Source organism: Aplidium turbinatum, chromosome 3 (assembly GCF_918807975.1).
Source record: "Aplidium turbinatum chromosome 3, kaAplTurb1.1, whole genome shotgun sequence".
NCBI classification, from domain to species: domain Eukaryota; kingdom Metazoa; phylum Chordata; class Ascidiacea; order Aplousobranchia; family Polyclinidae; genus Aplidium; species Aplidium turbinatum.
The window spans coordinates 24,650,870-24,671,686 of NC_137474.1; the positions used below are offsets into that span (position 1 = coordinate 24,650,870).

At 40.1% G+C, this 20,817-nt stretch overlaps 1 protein-coding gene across 6 annotated transcripts in view; it reads right to left on the reverse strand.

The window, feature by feature from the left end:
* Positions 1-5,548: 5,548 nt before the first annotated feature.
* The window catches only part of LOC145766947 (uncharacterized), a 147,440-nt gene continuing 132,171 nt past the window's right edge, over positions 5,549-20,817 (reverse strand). For 4 of the 6 annotated variants that reach the window (XM_082578661.1, XM_082578664.1, XM_082578660.1 and 1 more), the window contains 6 exons: positions 20,177-20,341; positions 19,744-19,859; positions 19,307-19,445; positions 6,914-6,972; positions 6,641-6,761; positions 5,549-6,397 (listed from right to left, as the gene is read on the reverse strand). In XM_082578661.1, the coding sequence (XP_082434787.1) occupies positions 6,052-6,397; positions 6,641-6,761; positions 6,914-6,972; positions 19,307-19,445; positions 19,744-19,859; positions 20,177-20,341 (946 nt within the window). In that variant the 3' untranslated portion in view covers positions 5,549-6,051. The remainder of the gene's footprint in view (positions 6,398-6,640; positions 6,762-6,913; positions 6,973-19,306; positions 19,446-19,743; positions 19,860-20,176; positions 20,342-20,817) is intronic. The other 2 variants (XM_082578662.1, XM_082578665.1) reach the window with 2 other exon arrangements.

A 20,817-nucleotide genomic window follows, 5' to 3' on the forward strand; every position in this document is an offset into this window, starting at 1 on the left:
ACAGCCGACCTTCCAGGGGTTGCAGTCTACCTAGACGACATTCTTGTCAGTGGCACTACTGCTGAGGAGCATCTCCAGAATCTTAGACGGCTCCTCGATCGACTTCACTCAAAAGGCCTGAGGTGTAGGAAAGACAAGTATAAGTTTGCACAACCTCAGGTAGAGTATCTCGGACACATTTTGTCTAGGCAGGGCATCTCCAAAGGTCCCAAGGTAAACGCCGTACTGGAGATGTCTGCCCCCACTGACGTATCTTCTCTTCGTTCGTTTTTAGGTTCCTTACAATTTTATTCGAAGTTTCTACCGTTGAACGCTTCTACTGTAGCAGAACCACTATACCATCTCACGAAAAAGGACATTCCTTGGAGATGGGGAAAACAAGAGGAAAACTCTTTTGCTCAGCTGAAGCATCATCTATCTACTGATGAGGTTCTTACACATTTCAATGCGTCACTTCCGATAGGTATCGCATGTGATGCTTTTAGTGTGGGCATTGGTGCTACTTTGTTTCACCGTTACCCAGATGGTACAGAACGCTCAGCTGAAGCGGCTGTAAGGTCTCAGCTGAAGCATCATCTATCTACTGATGAGGTTCTTACACATTTCAATGCGTCACTTCCGATAGGTATCGCATGTGATGCTTCTAGTGTGGGCATTGGTGCTACTTTGTTTCACCGTTACCCAGATGGCACAGAACGGCCTATAGCAAACGTTTCAAAAGTATTAACAGCCTCTCAGAGAAACTATAGTCAAATTCAGAAAGAGGCTTTGTCGATAATTTTTGCGCTAAAGAAATTCTATCAATATCTTTTTGGTAGATCATTCATTTTGGTCACAGATCATAAACCATTGCTTTGTCTTTTTGGCCCGACCAAATCGACACCTTCTTTGGCAGCAAATCGTTTGGCTTGTTGGGCACTCTTTTTGTCGCAATTTACATACACTATTGAGTACAGGAAGACAAAGGATCATCAAAACGCTGATGCTTTGAGTCGCTTACCAGCAGGAGGGGATAAAGTCTTCGATGAAGAGGAAAGTGCGCATGACATTGATATCGTCTGCGCTATCGATGCTTTGGATTTGCAGGTCCAGACCCCAAATGCTGCCTCACTACGTAAAGAATCTTCTAAAGATCCTATCATTTCCACGGTAATGCGTTTCATTCATGAAGAATGGCCGGCCAAGTCTTCTCCACAAGACCCGGTCGAACCGTTCCGTAAGTACGCAGACTCTCTTTCTACTTGTTACGGATGTCTACTTTACGGTTCCAGAGTGGTCATCCCTTCCAAACTTCGTCCTTCCGTTGCTTCATGAAGGACATTTCGGCATTGAGAGAATGAAGCAGTTGGCAAGGACGTCCGTCTACTGGCCAAACATCGATCGAGACATCGCGGAACTTTGTCACAAGTGCAGTACCTGTGGCGAATATCAACCGCAATCTAAAACCCAGGTCCAATCATGGACGGTTCCAGAAGCACCGTGGAGTCGCTTACACATAGATCATGCGGTAGAATTCATGGGTTACCATTGGTTACTCAGCATTGATGCTTTTTCTAAATACCCTTGTATTCATACTACTACTTCCTTATCTTCAACAGCTACTATCAACCTGCTAGAAGAAGATTTTGCTCATTTCGGCTATCCCCATACTGTAGTTACCGATAATGCTACTACTTTTAAATCCACAGAATTCCAAACTTTCTGTAAGGAGAGGGGTATGGTACACATCACGGGTGCCCCTTACCATCCGGAAACCAATGGAGCGGCGGAGCGCCTCGTACGTACGTTCAAGCAAGCACTTCGCAAATCTTCCCTGCCCCCGAAACAAGCAGTCTTGGAATTTCTACAGCAGTATCGACGCACGCCCACTCCGAGTGGCTACTCTCCAAGCCAATTACTCAACAATCGTCAGATTCGAACCAAGATCGACACGCTTCTCCCCACACCGTCTCAAGTGGTACCCCGACAAAACCCTCACAACACGGACGCCTCTGAAGTTACAAAACGACATTTCAAACCGGGAGATCCCTGTTACGCGCTATCATTCACTCCACGACGGAGCCAGGATCCTCGTTGGGTTCCAGCCGAGGTGATTAAGCGACAGGGTAGCCGAATCTTCCTGGTACGTCTGCTGCCACATGGTCCGACGTGGAGGCGCCATATGGACCAACTGCAACCTCGCTATGCATTATCGGAGGACCAGGAGAAACTCCTGCACCAACAGTCGACTCCTCCGCTGTCACCACCTCAGCTCGAACGGATTCGGACGACACACCGACTGTACCGGAATTCGGGCCACACAACCCACGAAGGTCGAGCCGTCGCCGCAGACCTCCGGCCCGTTTCGGACTTTGAGAGTTATTGTTTAATTCGGTGTCTTGTTCATATTTTTCTTTGTGTATAAAAATGATCGGGGGAGGTGTTATAGTCGTCATTTTATTTACGTTGAATATATGTAACTCGTGACCAGCGTCACTACATAATCACAGTTCAGCGTTTTCTGGTACAGACGTTGGAATTGATTACTACCGCACTGTGCGTGTAATCAATTGAGCGTTCTGTACCACGTTCCTCAGTTGATTGTTTTGCGTTTCTTTCTTACTATATATTGCGTTGATTTTATACACTGAATCAGTAAGTAACAAGAGGTAAATGGTTTTCTCACTTGGTTGGCTATCGCTACAATTATTATTGTTTATTTTATATTAAACGTCTGGAAATACAACAATCATATTCTGCAATGACTTGTTTCACTGTTTCAGTGATGGTGTGTTGCTTTGAGTTGTTGCATGCATTTCATTGCATTGCAATTTGCAACTCTAAAAATTATTGTGTTGTCAGAGCCGTCGCTGGGGGGGGGGGGGGGGCTGCCCCCTCCCCTGACAACGACCTGTGCACACACACTTCAGGCACTGAAGAAGAAGTGGTTTCAATTTTAGTTTCATTAACTAGGTGGCTAGTAAAAATATTACTTTTCATGGTCTTTCCACTTGTGTGTTGATCCGAAATAAAATTTATCGGCGATAACAATAACTGAAAAAATAATTGAGCGATAAAAATTTATCGCCGATATCGCCCATCACTGCCTCCTACCCCCATGCTCCCTTTTTTTCAAAGCGACATGGTGTTTTTAGATGTGGTAGGGATACTAAAGTATTTTGATACTAAAATTATGATATTTCTATTGCAATAATGTGATGGTGAGTGGAGCAGAAGGAACAGTTGTTGAGAGCAAAGTAGATCCCTGTGGAATATGTGGCAAGAGAGTGATGAGAAATTCAATGCAATGCAAGGAATGTGGAAAGTGGGTACATGCAAGATGTGCTAATGTCAAGAGAGCCGCAACAAGATTGGCGAAGTGTTTTGTTTGTGGGAAATGCAGTAAAGGAAGGAATGAAGTGGAAGGCCATGATGATGAGTTCTGCCATGGCATCGAAACAGTGACAGACTTCTGTTATCTGGGTGATCGGATAAATGGAAGTGGTGGATGTGAAGCAGCGGTGACAACAAGGGCAAGATTGGGCTGGGCAAAGTTCAGGGAATGTGGGGAAATGTTGTATGGCAGAAAATTCTCACTAAGGATGAAAGGGAAAGTATATCGGAGCTGTGTGCGGCCTGCAATGCTAGCCTATATGGTAGCGAGACATGGATATTGAGAGAGAGTGAACTGGCAATCCTGAGAAGAACGGAAAGGTCAATGGTGAGAGCAATGTGTGGGGTGAAAACGAGAAGGGAAAAAAGGACTGAAGAATTGTTGGATATGCTAGAGATGAGAGAGACCATAGACCAACTGGCAAGGGCAAATGGAGTAAGATGGTATGGACATGTGATAAGGAGGGAGGAAGGAAGTTTTCTTAGAAAGGCACTAGATCTAAAGGTGGATGGGAAGAGGAAACGCGGTCGTCCAAGAAGAACGTGGAAACAACAAGTGAAGGATGAATTTAAAAAAGTCGGACTGAAGGAGGAAGATGCAAGGGACAGGGTGAAATGGAGAAAAGGGATTAAAACAATTGCTGCGCGGAAACAATCGGCCACCCCCACTAGTGGGGAACAAACCCGACGATGGATTATGATGAATAACAAATTGGATTAATGGTGTAACAAGAATGTTTTGGGTTACTTAAGTCTTTAACCCTCACTTTCTTACCAAGGGTGCACAATGGTTCAATTTTCCTACCCCATGTGCCCATGAGCCATATCACCAACATTAGCCGAGTCGTGATCATCATTATCAGTCTTGCTTAATTAGAAAAAAAGTTCAAATTTATTGGTTTTACTACATCAGCATGCACACATCTTTCACATAAAACGCAAAAAAATGGAAGTCAAAGCGGTTTGTTAACTGCAGAGCAGTCTAAAATTATGTGAAAATTAATAAAACCACCCAATTTTAGTCCCCCCAAACTTCAACTTTCCGCAACTCAAAAAGTTGTAAACTTTAGGCTGTGAAACTTTACCAGTCAGTCTCAATTCACCATGGCAGCAACCAGAGATTTCACTTTTGTTTAAAAGACTTGTAACAAAGGAGATCTCGGGGGTGGGCCTTATTAGCTGCAGATGCCTTACATGTAACCTCGTATTTGTGTAAATTGTGCTCATAAACTAGGGACGGTACATTACGGGACGCGCAACTCCGTTGTTCCTGCAACATTAGAAGGGTCAATTGCCAATTTGACATTTTTTTTACGCTTTAATGCAGGCTTGCTTTCAACTAAAAACCTTATATTACTTTAAAACCAACTTAACTCTTCTTACATAACCCATAAAAAGTGAAATATTTTGTAAATTAGAAAAAAACGTAACCCTTCTAGTGTTGCGGATAAGCCAAAAGCGGATGAAGTTTCGCATCCCTATCATAAACTATCTGATTCATTATTCCATTATATGGTCATGTTTTGCAAGCTGGTCTTGATTCAATTTCTTACGAAACCTCATATGATTCATTTCGAAGCTACAGTTCAATCATGCTGTTTATTGATTCAGCTGATGTAAAATTTGAAATGTCTTACGCTGCAATGTATGAAGTCTGATGTCAGCCAGCACCTTGACTGGTTAACCGCAAGCTTGTTCGGTGCTGCCAGACCTTTCTATTGCGAAAGGCCTACTTAGATTTTTATGTAATTGTGTTTCATTTTCTCGACTCACAATAGGAAGGAAAATAAAACAAACATCTCTCTAGTAATTGTTGATAAACACCGCTCTCCTTTTTGCTGAAGAAAAGACGGCAGAGAGTAACTGGCCACCCTCCTCTTGTTAGCGCTTAACCTTATCTACTCATTCCCCGAAGCTAAGTAACTGTGGGACCTCCACTATTCATTGCGTACTTTGGCTAGGCTATTATAGCAAATACAAGCATCTACTTGATAACTAGCATGTTTGAAGTGACTTGCTCTGCCTATAATAAATTCCCTTTGCTGGCTTATTCTAGCTTTTTCCATCGGCCCAGTGTGCAAAAGGCTCAAATATATACTGAATCATTTTGTAACAGTTGTCCGTAGATGAAGCTCTCTGAAACGTTTCGCTGCTAAGGACATGGAGAATCATGAAGCAGCGTTTAGCAACACTTTTAATGGGACATCAATATGACGATACTCAACAAATATAAAAGAAAATATCTGTGTTTAAACCAATACTTAAAATAAATAAGAGCTAGTAGCAGCACCACATGCAGCTCGCAAATTCTCCACAAAACGCGATAGCCAATTTTTGAGGAATTTGTGATCGTGACATCACAGTGGACACAGAAAGAGCAGCGCACCCGATTTGGTCACTTTGGCGCAAAACCTTAAAACAATAAAAATATAACAACGAAGTGCAAACGTAATCGGCAAGAACGCGCGTGCAACGAGCATGCTGGTCAACCACATCATGACGACATTCAAAAGATTTGTAAAATTTTCATGAATAGTTTCATCAATAGTTTGCGAGGCCTTTCGGCACCAATCACAGTCAATCAGAATTAACCTAATCCTTCAAAAAGTAAGGATGCGGACAGTATGTTTGTGAATTCTTAAAACTGTAATTGTAAAGTCAGGAACGATAGAAGAAAAGTTAAGTTGGTTGATTATTGTTAGCTTGCAAAGTCGGTGGAGGGCGAAACGAACGGGGAGTTTTAGAGTTGCCGAACGACTTGACAGACTTTGCGGTCGGGATGTGGCGTAGTAGTCGTTTGGTGTTGTTCATTGTCAGCTGTTTGGAGAACTTGATGTTGCTACTGTTCGGGGTGCTGCTGTCAGAGTTAGACAAGAGATCATTGGGTGCTTGCTTCACCACTGTCTGGCGGTCTTTGTCATGAATGTTGGATTTCCTTGCTCTGGTGGCCACGGCAGTGACCACCAGGGGGGCATGCCTTCTTGGAGAAACCTCCATCATGTCCAATGGTTTGTACCGGCGCCTCCTAAAAATATCATCGACCAAATAAGTGCATTGTGGTCTGCTGGTGACAGATCAGGGTTAATGTGATCACCTCGCTACAATTATATCTACTAAAAACTAATATGACCATTGACCAGCCTAAGTGTCGCCATCGCATCGGTTAGTTTAATCAGAGAGTCAGATTTATCTTTGCAATCTCCAACGAGTGGTTGTTCGAAAATCGCAAACTTTCTCCTCAAGTCATTTTAACCAAGACATGTCACACCTGGCGGCTTGCACGATGGAAGTGTTTGGACGCTTGCTGTCCGGTGGACGAGGGATAAGCACTCGATCGCCTCCTTTAGTTGACTGCTTTCCTAATTGACTATCGGTCGTAGATGTAGCATCTGCAAAGGAAAGCATGAGTGAAGCAAGCCGCTTGTTCAGACAAAACTCCACCAAAAAAACAAATGACAGATTGCAAAAAGAACAGAAATCAATACGCTTCACCCATTGATGCAGCCTAGTGCATCCTACCACGGCACAGCAGAGGACCAACCTTCCTTCGTTTCCGTGTTCGCTTGCTTTCGTGAATTCCCAATCCACACAGGAATCCGACTGTAATTATACAAAGTACCGTTACGAGGTTCGGATGAAGTCCAGCTCTAACAAGGTAATGGCGGCACGCCGGAGCAAAGACATCGATAACACTGGTCTACACGATTTTTGCTCTATGAACTTTGAAAACTGATTTAGAGTAATTTTGGGGTGCTGAATCCGAATCTGACCTCGGATTTATGCTATCACGTCAGGTTTGTGAGATATGATAACAGCATATTGTTACTTTTGTCAAAAGTGGAAGATTTGACGTTGCGTTTACCACCAACATATGCAGTGCTGTAACGAAAGGTCAGATTCGGATTCAGCACCCCAAAATTACTCTAAATCAGTCTTCAAAAGTTCATGGAGCAAAAAAAAATTCTTTTTTTGTAGACCAGTGTAATTCGTTGGTATAAAGAATCGACAGCAACGATGGAGCTGCTCAATTGCAAATGTCGTTGACCCTGTGTCAGAGTTTGGCATGATCTTGAAGATCACACTGAAATTTAAGTTGACACACCAGATAGAGGCATTTCATTAGAACTCGTACTGTGCAAAGCAATTAGTGGCAACTACTAACATTAAGTTACTGTTAATATGATGTGTGTCCAACAATAGTTGAATTGAAGTCTCAAATTAGTTTGATCAGTGTTGCCATTTTAAAATTGAAACAGCCTTATGTGTTGGTCGTGACAAAGTAAACCGACGTATATTAGGGTGCATCGTCTCCCCTTTTTTTGAAACTGGTTTTGTGACATTGAGAAGTGTGTTCCACTTTAGGAAAAATTCAGCCAAGAAAATTTAATTCATTGTAACTATATGATTTGATTCAAATTTGGTAAATAAAACATATTTTACAAAGAAACAAAATTTTTTGCTACGTTCGTTGAAAACGTTCAAGTTGGACTCTCCTTTTAAAGCTTTATTCAAGTTTAAGTACTTTCGTACTCACTTCAAAAGTATTTCTCAAGTCCTCATCTCTTTCCGACCTTATTTAGATACAAACAAGTGATTGTCAATCAGTGAAATGAATTTCCTTGAAACCTTGAAAGAAGATGCTGTAGCTCTTGCAACCCAACCCAAAAAATGATGAAATATATTTACCTCGAAAAGACTACAGAGAACTATTGGAGCTGTGTCTATTTAGTTTCAACTATCCATTGCCATGCAACAAGCCATTTAAATTTAAACAACTAGGAGCTATTCACAAAGCTCGGTGGTGGATGGCTAAAGTTATTTATGCCACAAAGTTATCACTGATGTCTGGAGAAGTAATGGATCCTGCAATCCCAAGAAGCACTTGATTCTGCAGCCAAAGGAAACTAATAAGTTGAAAAGGTTTGCAATGTTCCTCCTATATGTGTATGTGCAATGGTGATTTCGTTGCAGTTCAGGAGTTTCTGCACCATGGGCAGACCTGAAGTTAATGAAAACATTACATTTGTTTGAGAAGATTGATCCCATTGTAGCTTCTAGTGCTTTGAAGAAGCTGAATCTCCACCTCTGGTACTGGTAAGTCTCCATCTTAGCTGAGGAAATGATTTATTTTTCTCTTTTTGATTACCATGTTCCAGATGAAACGAAAAGAGGATTTGCTGCTGCTTTGTCAAAAATGCTTGCAGCTGATGGTTCAATTCAGGAACCTCTGAAAAGAAAAGGTAAAGGAAAGCTAGTGTTTCCAGACACAATTGATGCCAACACTTCACTGATTGATTTGATTGGTAATTCCTGGTAGCTCTTTAAGCTGTTAAAAGTACGCCCAACGTTTTTTGAAAAAAATGTAGGAGAGTGGGAAGGAGATAGTCAAGCTGGCCACAGATTTTCAATCATCAGCTCAAAATATTCAAAATTTTGAAAGCATTCTTCAGGTGGTTGAACAAAGCAGATCTAAGAGACCAAATTTGCGTCAAAAACCATAGACTGTTGCAGTTACAATGTTACATCCATTTAAGCCTGCCACTCCACTTTTAAAAGTGGTCTTATTAGTAATGGGACAGAATTGGAGTTCTGTGCATAACTATATCGCCACATAATTTCCAGATGCCAGTGAAATGTAATAATTTACAACAGCGTCACTACAAATACCACCCCGTTTGCTTGAAGAATCTATTCTAGAGACCACTCCTGAAGAGAGGTATACGAAAACGTTCGAGTTGGACTCCCCTTTTAAAGCTGTTTTCAAGGCTACTCTATGAGATAAAGAGTTATGAACCTGTCTTCTTTAACACTAGAACGGCCGAAAAAAAAGTATACCTCCAACGGCCGCTGGTGTCGAAATCAACACTTTTCAAAAAAACTTTATTTTTCCGCAAAATTAACAGTAAGAGTTCCTTTTATTATACAGTAATAAAATTATCTGAAACACTTATTACTTTTGTCACCTACTTGCGCTGTTCATTTTTTGGTTTTAGACGAAAATTATGACGTAGGCTACCAGGTTTTGATCAGTTCGAAGCTTGACTGTATCTGCATCTTGACTCTGTACGATGATCTAAAAATTCAACAAAGCGAAGACATAATTATCATAAAAATAGCATAAAGTTTTCTTATTCAGGAGAAAAAAAAATCAAACAAACCAACAAACACTTTACACTGTGCAGCCTTTGCACTCTATGACTTTCCAGTCACCATTATCACACTTCGCACTTTTCGACAGTGGTGGCAAATGGTAACTATGGTTTTTGCAATAATGTCCAGCACATTTTCTGCGTTTTCTAGATTGTCGTCCTTGCTCTTCTTCTCTGCAGTGTCAGTTTTCGTTTCAACACATGAGCAGTTCTCAAGCTCTCAATCTGGAGGATAAAATCACGTCGGCGATGTTGCTGCCGTAACGTTTTCTAAAAATAATCCAAGAGTTCAAAACTGCAATATCTAGCATATTTGTCCAAACTGCAGGAGGCCATCTTTTGCTTGCTGCATGTGTGATGCAATTTCTTGCCATTCGGTCAAACACATCAACTGCTACTTTGTTCTCGCTATAAAAATGGATAACAGAGGGTTTCTTTTTCTCTGTTGCATCAATACTGAGGCTGTCATGCATAGTGGAAAGGACATTTGCATTTTTTTAAACTGATAGTTTACAAGCATGCAGCTGTTCGTTGAATTGCAGAAGAATTTACTGGAAATTCTCCTCTACCCTTGGTCATCTCCTTTGTCAGTCCTTTACTGTTAGCTCGAACAGTTCCAACAATGGTTATATTTCTTTCATGTAACAAACCAGCAAGATTCACCCTAGTAAAGAAATTAACTGTTGTGACGTTGTACCCGCTTTGCTTGTGTAAATTGGTGATGATCCTCATCACTACATCCTCGAGGAGAAGCCTTCCATTTCGTTGCTTTCTTTCAATAGCTCCGAGGTACGATAAGTACGGTACGGTATTGCATACGTATTTGAAATGAACCTCGGCTAACACGCAGAATTTCATGCCAAACTTGTCTGGTTTGTACATGAACACTGGTACATGAACACGATAAAAGGACATCTTTTTTTCATTGGAAATAGCTGTTCATCGATTGGCAGGCTTCAATCCGGAGTGTAAGCTAATTGTTTATGCAATTAGCAACAAGTCCTTCCAGTGGCTCTCGAATATGAATAAACTTATCTGTTGCAAATCGCTGATAGATTTGTGGAAGGTATTTGTAACTCAGTAGGATGACCTAAAATCAGGCCGAGCGATAACACACATCAAGCCAAGCGTTGGACAATTACCATGAGAAATACTATAAGTAAGTGTGAAAACTATTGAATTAGTTTTTTCACACAGAAAACCTTTTATACTTTACAAATCTTATTAAATTTGTATGAGGTGTCGATTTCGACACCTCGGCCGTTGGAGGTATATCCGCACATTGTAGATAACATAAAAAGAATTTTTCGAAAAATAATACTGAACTATAAAGTGTAAGCATAATTGGGAAGCTACTGAAAGTTTGAAAACGTTGCGATAACAATTAAGGCCCAAAATGGTGAACTAAATTTCTAAAAGTGTCGATTTCGACACCTCGGCCGTTCTAGTGTTAAAGCTTGATTCAATATTATATTATTACAATTATTAGTAATGAAACAAAGTTCACTTTAGGCTTATTCATGTTTTCAGTTCATTCAGTGACATTATTATATACAGGGTGAGCCAGAAAAACCTACCACATTTCAAATTGTTACTGTACCAAAGTTGCAGCAGTCTGACAGGAGGTTGAATTGAAATTTTGCAGCAAAGGACTTACCATTTGTGTTTCAGGTTTTAGTTTTTATAAGTAAACAATTTTTTGTGCAAATTTTTAAAATTTTGTATCGGTATGTAAAATGGCCTGGACTGGCGAACACCGTGCATTTATTGTGGAAGATTTCATTAGAAATGGGAAAATTAAAAAATTTTAAGACTCATTTCAAACTAAACCGTAACAATCCTGGTCCCAATCGAAAATCTGTACTGCTCTGGGTCAAAAATTTCAGAGCTACGGGTTCAGCACTAAAGCGAAAGCCACCCGGAAGGCCTCGAAGTGTTCGAACTCCAACAAACATCCTTGCTGTAAAAGAGTCGATTTAGCAATCTCTTAGTCGTTCAGCTCGCAAGCACGCCTCGGCATTGAAGCTTTTGAGCGAAATACATCAAATGGTAACCTTTTCACTTTGAGATGAGACAATAAATGTTTTGATTGCTTATAAACTTTGTCTCTTATTCCTAGTTTGAAATGTGGTAGGTTTTTATGCCGCACCCTGTATAATATTTCTGAGGAAACATGCATAAAACGAACAGTGCATTAGGTATCATTTCATAGCTATTTCTTTTTAGATGTATTCGAGTGAACAGTGTTTCCTGAAGAGGAAAAAAATTGTTTCTTTATAAAATATGTTTTCTTTACCAAATTTGAATCAAATCGTATAGTTACAATGAATTTAATACTAAACACTTTATGTCTAAGTGTTTTTGTTTTGGAGTTATGGCAATTTTTCTATTCGCAATTTGAAGGCCCCAGACTGGGGTGGAAGGGGGGGGGTCTCTGAACAAAAATTTTTGTTGGGCTAAATTTTTCCTGAAGTGGAACACACTACTCAATGTTACGAAACCAGTTTCAAAAAAGGGGGAGACGTGCACCCTAACGTATATACTTTATTTGGACGTATGAAAAAGATTCAACTTTGTTCACATTTCTGCTACGTAAATTCTAAAAAATGTTTGGCTTTCTTTGATTCAATCTTAGATGCTTTTGATGATAAAACAACTGAACTTTGGTCATGCAAAGTTGTTTATTGCAGTAAATCAAACATATGCTGCCCCTTTTTGTGTAGCTTTTGTTTGGAGCGGTTGGCCTCTGAACATTCTATTAGCAGACAGATACACCAAGGTTGCCAGATGGGTAAACGTTGCAATGAATGTTGATATAATCCAGTTAAGGTTGAAACTACTCAGTAACAAGAAAAAAAGCTTTCCATATAAACTAGACAAAAATTTAGTGAAACAGGATACAGTTCGTTTTTTTTTTTATAAATAAAAAGCTTAAAACTGATTAAAATTTTGTGACTTTTTCAGTACTTCACAATACAACAAGCTTACACTCTTGCTACCTTATTTGTTTTTATATTAATTTTTTAACACTGAATCAACTATGCGCTTTTTCTTTAGTTTTAGATCTCATTACAGTTTCACAGATTGGTCAGCACAAACAAGTTACAGTGATTCCAGCCTAACCAAGTTTAAAGAATAGTTGTTTTATAACAACATAGCAGCTCAAATTATGCCCAGACATCCAGTCCGTGTAGTCCAAACATAACCCTCGGCCTTGAGCGTGACGTTAGATCCTACTCAAATTACGACAACACTGGTCAACAAAAAATTTGTTGCATTTTCAAATTCACTTGATTTTGGGTAATTTTGGGGTGCTAAATCCGAATATGACGTTATTTTTGGTCTAGAACAGGGGTGGGGAACCTGCGGCCCGAATGTGGCCCGCGTCAAAATTTCATTTCGAGGAACAACTTCAGACTTTGAAACACAAGAAGATTTGTTGTCATTGAAATCTATGCATGGAACAACACGTGATGAAGACTTGTTTGAGAGGCTTATAATGGCAATGCGCCAATTTAATCTGCCATTCGAAAGGTTGAAAGGTCTTGCAACAGATGGTGCTCCAGCCATGGTGGGTTCACAAAAGGGGTTAACTACACTTGTAAAAAGAGAAATGACACGTTACGGCCTAAATGCAAGTGATTTAGTGGTATGCCACTGTCTCACTCACCAAAACTTGTGAGCGAAGTCAGTTCAGCTTAGTAATGTCATGCCAATAATGATAAAATGTATCAATTTCATCAAAAGCAGAGGTTTGAACAGCCGCTTGTTTACTGGAAGATCTGAATACTGATTACCACGACCTTGTCTACCACTGTGCAGTTCGTTGGCTGAGTCGTAACGACATGCTTACACGCTTTTACTTGTTGAGAAACGAAGTTGATCAGTTCATGGAAAATCAGGGAAACCATGTCATTGAACTCACTGATAGCCAATGGTTGTGTGACCTAGCGTTTATGGTTGACATTAACAAGCACCTCTCCGAGCTGCAGTTTATGGTCAAGTTGCAAGGAGCGAGTCCACTTTTGAACTCCTTGTTTGCAAAAGTGAAATCATTTGAAGCTAAACTACATCTGTGGAAAGTACAACTTGAAAACAATAGCACCGCACATTTCCCTACCTTGCAAGAGCAAAAGCCTTCTGCAACAGCCAAATGTACCCATGTATGTGTCAATTTTATGGAGACATTTAATGCAAAATTTTTGGACATAAAGAGTAAAGAAATGGAGTTAGATATTTTTGCCTCTCCTTTCAATGTGGTTGCAACTTGCAACTGATGTTCCTAATAACTTCTAACATGAAATAGTAGAGCTCCAGAGTGACGGTACGTTGAAAGTGATGTACCAAAACATTCCACTGCTCAACTTTTATCAATGCTACATAAATGCTGATGATTTTCCAGTCATGCGGAAACATGCTTTGAAACATGTGTCTCTGTTTGGAAGCACCTACCGTTGCGAGCATTTTTTTTCCAAATTGAATCTAACAAAAAGTCGGCTTCGCTCCAGACTGACTGATAAAAACGTCGAGATGCAGACTGTAAGAGTTGCAACATCTTCCGTGTCAGCAGACATCACACGACTCACCAAAAATAAAAACTTTCAGCCATCCCACTAGCTGTGAAAGTGAAATAAATCATTGTCTACTTCGCTGCATTTTTTATCTGTAAATAAAATTTCGAAAATTTTAGTGGTCCGCCTGTGATATTTCTCATTTTATGTGGCCCGCAATAACCCCTCTAAACCTGAATTCCAGAAAAGATATTAAATATTATAACCGTAATCCAATCTGCAGAAAAAAAACCCTCAGAATTACTAAGGACAACCTCCATCCGTTACGACAAAGTTTCAATCAATTTGTCCCAATGGAAACCAAGCAACATGATGGCAACATCTATGACATCACAAAGAAGCAAAATGCATCTGTGATGATCAGCGGAACCTGTAGTGACCTGAACAAATGAAATAAAATCTGTTTATAAACCTGTAAAAATTAAATGAGATTTATAGCCTGTAAAATCAAATGAAATTTTTTTAAAAAACCTGTGTAAATCAAAAGGAATTTATTTTATTTTGAAGTACTTGAGTTTAAATTTGTTTCTATGACGACATTTGCCGACCAGTTACGAACGCTTGTTCAAAAGGTGGCCACTATCAGCCTTCAGAATGGCCAGCTTTTCAGCCAAACATAGGCCACAATTGTTACGACCACCTCCACTATAAGGCCGAGCACAGCTGTGGATGGACCAAGTTATTTTAGGATCAACACCCTTGTCCTTAAGGTCCCAAACTGCCTTAGATAGTTCGGTGCTGTTTCGTTTAGATCTATCCATGAAGGAACATTTATGGTTGGAAAAACGTTTTTTAAAAGCAGTTTCACAACAACCAATGTAATTAAGAACCTTCGGGCCGTTGTCAATGGTGGCTTTGTAAACAACAGCCTTCTGCAAGAATTGCCCATTCAAAGGACAATCTGGCTTTACCCTACAATTGCAACCAGGCTGCGATGGTTCATTATCAGCCTGCAATATTGCTTTATTGTGGGAGGATATAATACTTGCAACATTCGGAGTACAACTGTAGCTCAGCTTAACAGTATGACGGTTGAATATTTTGTGCAATCTATGATGGGGCGGGAAGTGTATGGAAACAAGTGTCGTATGGAAACAATGCACCAAAATATTGGAAAAAACATTACAAAATCATTCGAAAAGCGTCATGAACAAAATTTCAAAAACTATATAGGCTATATACATAACAATTAAACGAATCATTTTCACAACTACAGTAGTAACCATAGCACTGCATGCAGATCTATTGCAATTACAAGCATAAATAAGCTCCTTTAAAAGTTTTATGTTGTGAGAAAAGTTCACTGGCTGAAAATAGAAAGCGAAATCCACACTACATGCTGGGCAAAAATTAGCGTTTGAGGCTCTTGCGTTTGTAAGCTTTTTGGGGGCAGTCTCGTTTAATGTTCCAGCAGTAATCTGCCATCATGTGTCGATTCCATCGGCCTTGGTAACGTTCTTCTACTTTCATAAGATCCTGGTGGAACCGCTCTCCTTGTTTGTCACTGACAGCTCCAAGGTTTTCTCCAGATGACTGAATAAGAAATGAACTTTAATGCTCATTCTGCATCCAAAGTCGCGGAAAGCAAAGAGCATTTCGCTCACAAGAACCTCGTAATTGTGAGCCTTTTTGTTTCCAAGAAAGTTTTTAGTGACATCCACAAAGGACAACCATGCTGCTCTCTGGTTTTCGTCTTATCGGTGAACTGTTGATTTCGCACAAGGCTTCGAATTGTGGTCCATTGAAGACACCAGCTTTAATCTTTTCGTATGAAATGGAGGGAAATGTATGAACAATATATTGGAAGCAGTCGCTAGCAGGGCTTAAAGCTTTCACAAACTGTTTCATCAACCCTAACTTGATGTGAAGAGGGGGGAAAACAATTTTGTCTCTACTTACAATCGGATCGTTTAACATGTTTGGCATGCCGGCTTCAAGTGTTTCACGTATGGGCCAATCCTTTTGGGTCCAATGCTTGATTGTCATTAGCTCTGCTATCCCACATGCAAAGATAACATGGAAACTTTGTGTATCCTTTTTGCTGACCAAGTAAGAAACCAACCATTTTCAGGTCAACACATAATATCCAATTGTGCTGATGATATTTCAGCAAGTCAATAACTAGCTTAATATCATCATATGATTCTTTTAAGACAGTTGATTGACCAACTGGAACTCCTCCATATGCATTACCATTGTGCAAAAGAACACACTTCAGGCTTTGCCTGGAACTGTCTATAAATAAGCGCCATTCACTTGAATCATATGAAGAAACTCCTAGTTGGACCAGAAGGCCTGGAATATCATTGCAGTAAATTAACTGCTTTTCCTCTGAAAAAAAAAAAGACATAAACATTTCATCTCGTTTCCTGAAAAACGAAACCTTTGTGAAACGGTCCAATAGGCCTACGTGTTTTTCACTAAGCCTTGATGCTAAAAGCTCAGCAGCTTGCTTGGATAAGTCCAAGTCTCGTACCCAGAGGTGGGCAGTAGCGCACTACTTTTTTGGTAAAAGTAGCGGTAGCGACGCTACTTTTTAGTTGGAGTAGCGGCTGCAGTAGCGGCGCTATTTTTATTCCAAAGTAGCGGTAGCGGGAGAGGCGCTACTTTATTTCAGTCGCACTCCCGCTACCCGTTACTTTTAAATTTAAATTGAAAAAATGCTTGTTTTTTTGCAATACTGGCGTGGTCAAGCAGCTATATAATCGGCTTGGTTGCAAAGTTTTGGTCTTTTCTAGCTGACGTCAACTTCTTCGGCGAATATCTCCGTGTGATGAAGCCTATCTGCCAGCTTTTAGACATTCTCCAGGGCGAGTCCAAGGCATATCACGGAGTCTTGCTTCCAACCATCACAATTTGCGGGAAAAAGTTGGCCGAGATCAGTGATCTTGTGACCTGTGAGGAGTTGAAAGTGAAAGTCCTTGAAGGGGTGAAAAAACGATTCAATAAGTGCTTGAACAACATGAAATGCGTTATGGCATCATGTCTTCATCCCTCCTTCAAGACGTCGTGGCTACAATTTCTGCACTACGTTTCCACGAATGATGCTGACGCACTGCGAGAAAAAGTCAAGACAGATGTAATTCGACTGTTGCGGGAGACATCAAGCCAGGTTGATGCCGAGAAGAGTGACACCAACACCAGTCATTACTCCAAGGATGTATTTTTTGGAGTGTTTGCGCCATCCCGTGAAACGTCGGTGCAAAAGGAAGCAACAATTGTGGACGCCTTTTTTTCGGACAAGAGCAAGTTCTTGAGCTTTTCGAATACCGAGTTAAAACATCTATTCATTAAATACAACACCCCCATTCCTTCCAGTGTTGCGGTGGAGAGACTTTTCTCTGTTGGAAAAGATGTGCTTAAGCGAAAGCGGGCAGGACTTAGTGACTCTCATTTTGAAACGCTCGTGTTTTTGAAATATGGGTAACAATAAATTTCCCTTAGAACGTGTTTTCTACAACGACGTTAAAATGACAGCGTAAACGAATGATAACATTCGTTTTCAAGGTCATTTTTGCGTCATTAGGGACTTGAGTGTTTCCTAGTGTCATTTTAGACAAAAGTAGCGGAAGAAGTAGCGGTAGCGTGCGCTACTTTAAAAGTAGCGGGTGCCCACCTCTGCTTGTACCAAGTCATTTAGTTCTGACTGGTTAATTTCTGAATAGTTTCAGAACTAGAGCCTTCTGAGTCTGCATCTGCTTCCTTAGTATACTCGCATTCCATACTACCGTGGTAAATCTCAAGAGTCTGTTTCTTCATCATCGGAGGATGCAAAACCATTAAATACTGGAGGTGGAAACGTTTCAGAGTGAAGGACAGGTTGAATAGCGGAAGGAATATTTGGATAATAAATATTTTGTCTGTTTTTCCTGCCAATGCCCTTGGTGTTAATCAAACAAAAGTAACAATCAGTGCAGTGGTCCTTCGGTTCACGCCACACCATAGGGACACCAAAAGGAAGTCTGTTACGTTTTTCCTTTGTCCAGTCTCTAAGCATTTCTTCGCAATTATGGCAGACAATATGTGGAGCACATTTCTTCTCTTGATCTCCCAGAGGAACTTGAAAATAAGCTTTGTAGGCCTGCTTCACGAATAAATCGTAGGTTAACTGTAAATCGAGGTTAACGGCCGTGGTAACTAGAACTAAATAGTTGGAATTTTGTTTTAAATTTCAGACCAAATGCTGCAAGCCTCAAAACATCCACTGGTGTATTGCATAAAAACTAGAGCTTGGAGAAGAAATCTGATTGCAGATTTGGAATCAGTGGCTAAAACTTATTCAGAATCGATCAAATAATCTCTTGCAACAAGAAATTTTTTTTTGTTGACCAGTGTAATAGCAACAGTCACTCTACATTCTTAGGCCAGCGTTCGAGTAGTTAAAAGCAAAATTTAGCAATACTGTACCAACTATCTTTAACCAAAAATGAGATTTGAGCCAAAAGATTAACAAAGAATATGGAACAAAAAACTGGTACATAAAAACACACGATCGACTGGATTGGCAAGAAAAGTGGAAAGGCTTTCACTCAGCATTGGGATACCACAGGCTGAAAATGATGATGAACTATCTTCAACCAGGCTGCTTACGAGTGTTTTTACAACCTCATCGATCAAGAATTTTTAAGTACGTTACACAAATGATTTTGATCTTCAAGATCACCAACACTGGTGATATTGCCCCTTTTCTGCCTGTATCTTGATCGCTCTAAGCATAGAACTATCGGTTGGCCTAGTTCAGGCCAATTCGAATTGGCTTGTTGAACGTTGCAAAATGCTGGTTGCATGACATTAATTTATAACAAAATCCCTTTGTATCCGCGCTTCTCTTTAAATGAATGCCATAGTGCTGGGTGTCAACCAAAAATCAAGATTGAAGTAAAGCTGAAATAATTTATTGTCCCAGCATTCGTTTGCAAAAAATTACACTTTCACTGAAAAATCAAAGGTACACAATGTGAGGCTTCGGTAATCAATAACAAATATGATAATTTAATATTGTGGTTTACAGGCTAAAATTTAACTTTAAAATCTGTGCTTTAACAGCTTCGGCAGCATCTACTTGCTTTAGTTTACAACATACTAAAAACAACATCGTGGAAAATTCCTGAAACCAGTTTTAAGTCGAAATATGTGTGGCACCTGGTGGCTAGTGTGAGTTTGAAAACCAAGAAAACGTGTTTTGAGTGAGGCTGCTTTGATAATAAGAATCACCTTTGCCTGAAATGCTGTTCTTGCTGTGTGGCAAGGTCTTTGTAGGAGCTGCCTAATGGCCGGTTGCCGTCGTATGGTTGTTCATCGGCAGGTTCTTCCACGGTGTATAGGTTGGTATCGATGTGATGCACTGCTGCAACTGTGGCAATCAACAATTACTGAATACTGATGCCTTATGTTTTTAAAATTAGAGTGTTTACAAATACAAGAATTTCCACAAAGCGTTATTCTAACTGTTGACAAGTTTGTGACATTAGTTGATGAGGGATTATAATAAAGTACGAGATTTTGCAAACTATGTGAAAATTCTCAATATGGTGCTCAAGTAAGACAACTAGTTCTTCAAGTCTGTACAACAGATATTGTACAGACGACATTGAAGTTCGAATTACTGCATGGAAAAAGAAGTTGATAAATTGAGATGAGAGAGTACTCACCATGGTGCTTGCTCTCCTCCAAGGATGCGGAGAGAGAAGGAGGGGCATCTTCATATGAGGACTGGGCCACATCAGATTGACTCCTTAAGCCAGGCTTGTTGAGGCCTTGTTGCAAACTAAAACCACGCGACAAAATCAAACGTAGGCATGCAGCTTGATTGAAACATATTAAGTTTCGAATCTAACTTGTAAAATTTCTTGCGTTCCTCATAATTTTTGAATATCAAACTTGATTGGAAATAAATAAATTTTTCGTGCTGTAGCAAATTCCACTTAAACTAGAATATTTGCACAGCCGAGGAAATTGCAATCCATAATGCATACACCACCTCTCCACATGGCTTTCCTACATGATGTTGATAGATAAAAAAAAACAGTCAACGACGATTGAGCTCCAGACGATGATTTTTGCACAAACCGACTACACTATTACGTCTTAGTTTGTCTTTTCTCTTGCAAGTAGGTTGGTCGGCTGAGCCTTTTCCTGGCAGAGTCACTCGAGTCAGAGAGGTCACTGTGTGGTCGTTGCAGGGCACGACGAGACAAAGGAATGATGCTCGAAAGAACTCGGCTAGTTGCTCTCAGACGACCAGAATCGCTGCGTTTGAAACAACATTATAAACCATGGCGACCGCAGCGCATGCTACAAGTTTGTCTGGAGGCCGATCTGCTACGCTTGACCGCAATCAAAATCGATAACAAAAGTTAATATTCTGAGTGGTAGTTGATGCATATAGTCTTCGTGTATATTTTGAGCTTTTTTATGCCCCTACTGTCATGTAAATACAGAAATAAAGCTTGGCACTTGTGCTCAGAAGAATATCTGGCAACATTTTAAGTATTTAAAAAAAAAATTAAACCAGAAGTTAGGCAGTGTTTTGGGATTCAATGATCACACTTTGGCAGTTTTGTTGATTATATATAACTATCATTTAAAAAAAAGAAGGAAATTTAGCTTCGAATTCGAAATCAAAATATCATTCTCCAGTCATTGCCATGGGTTTGGCAAGAGCAAACATTCTGATGCATCGTCCCGATAGCTCAGTTGGTTAGCGCATCACTTCAGGAACGAAG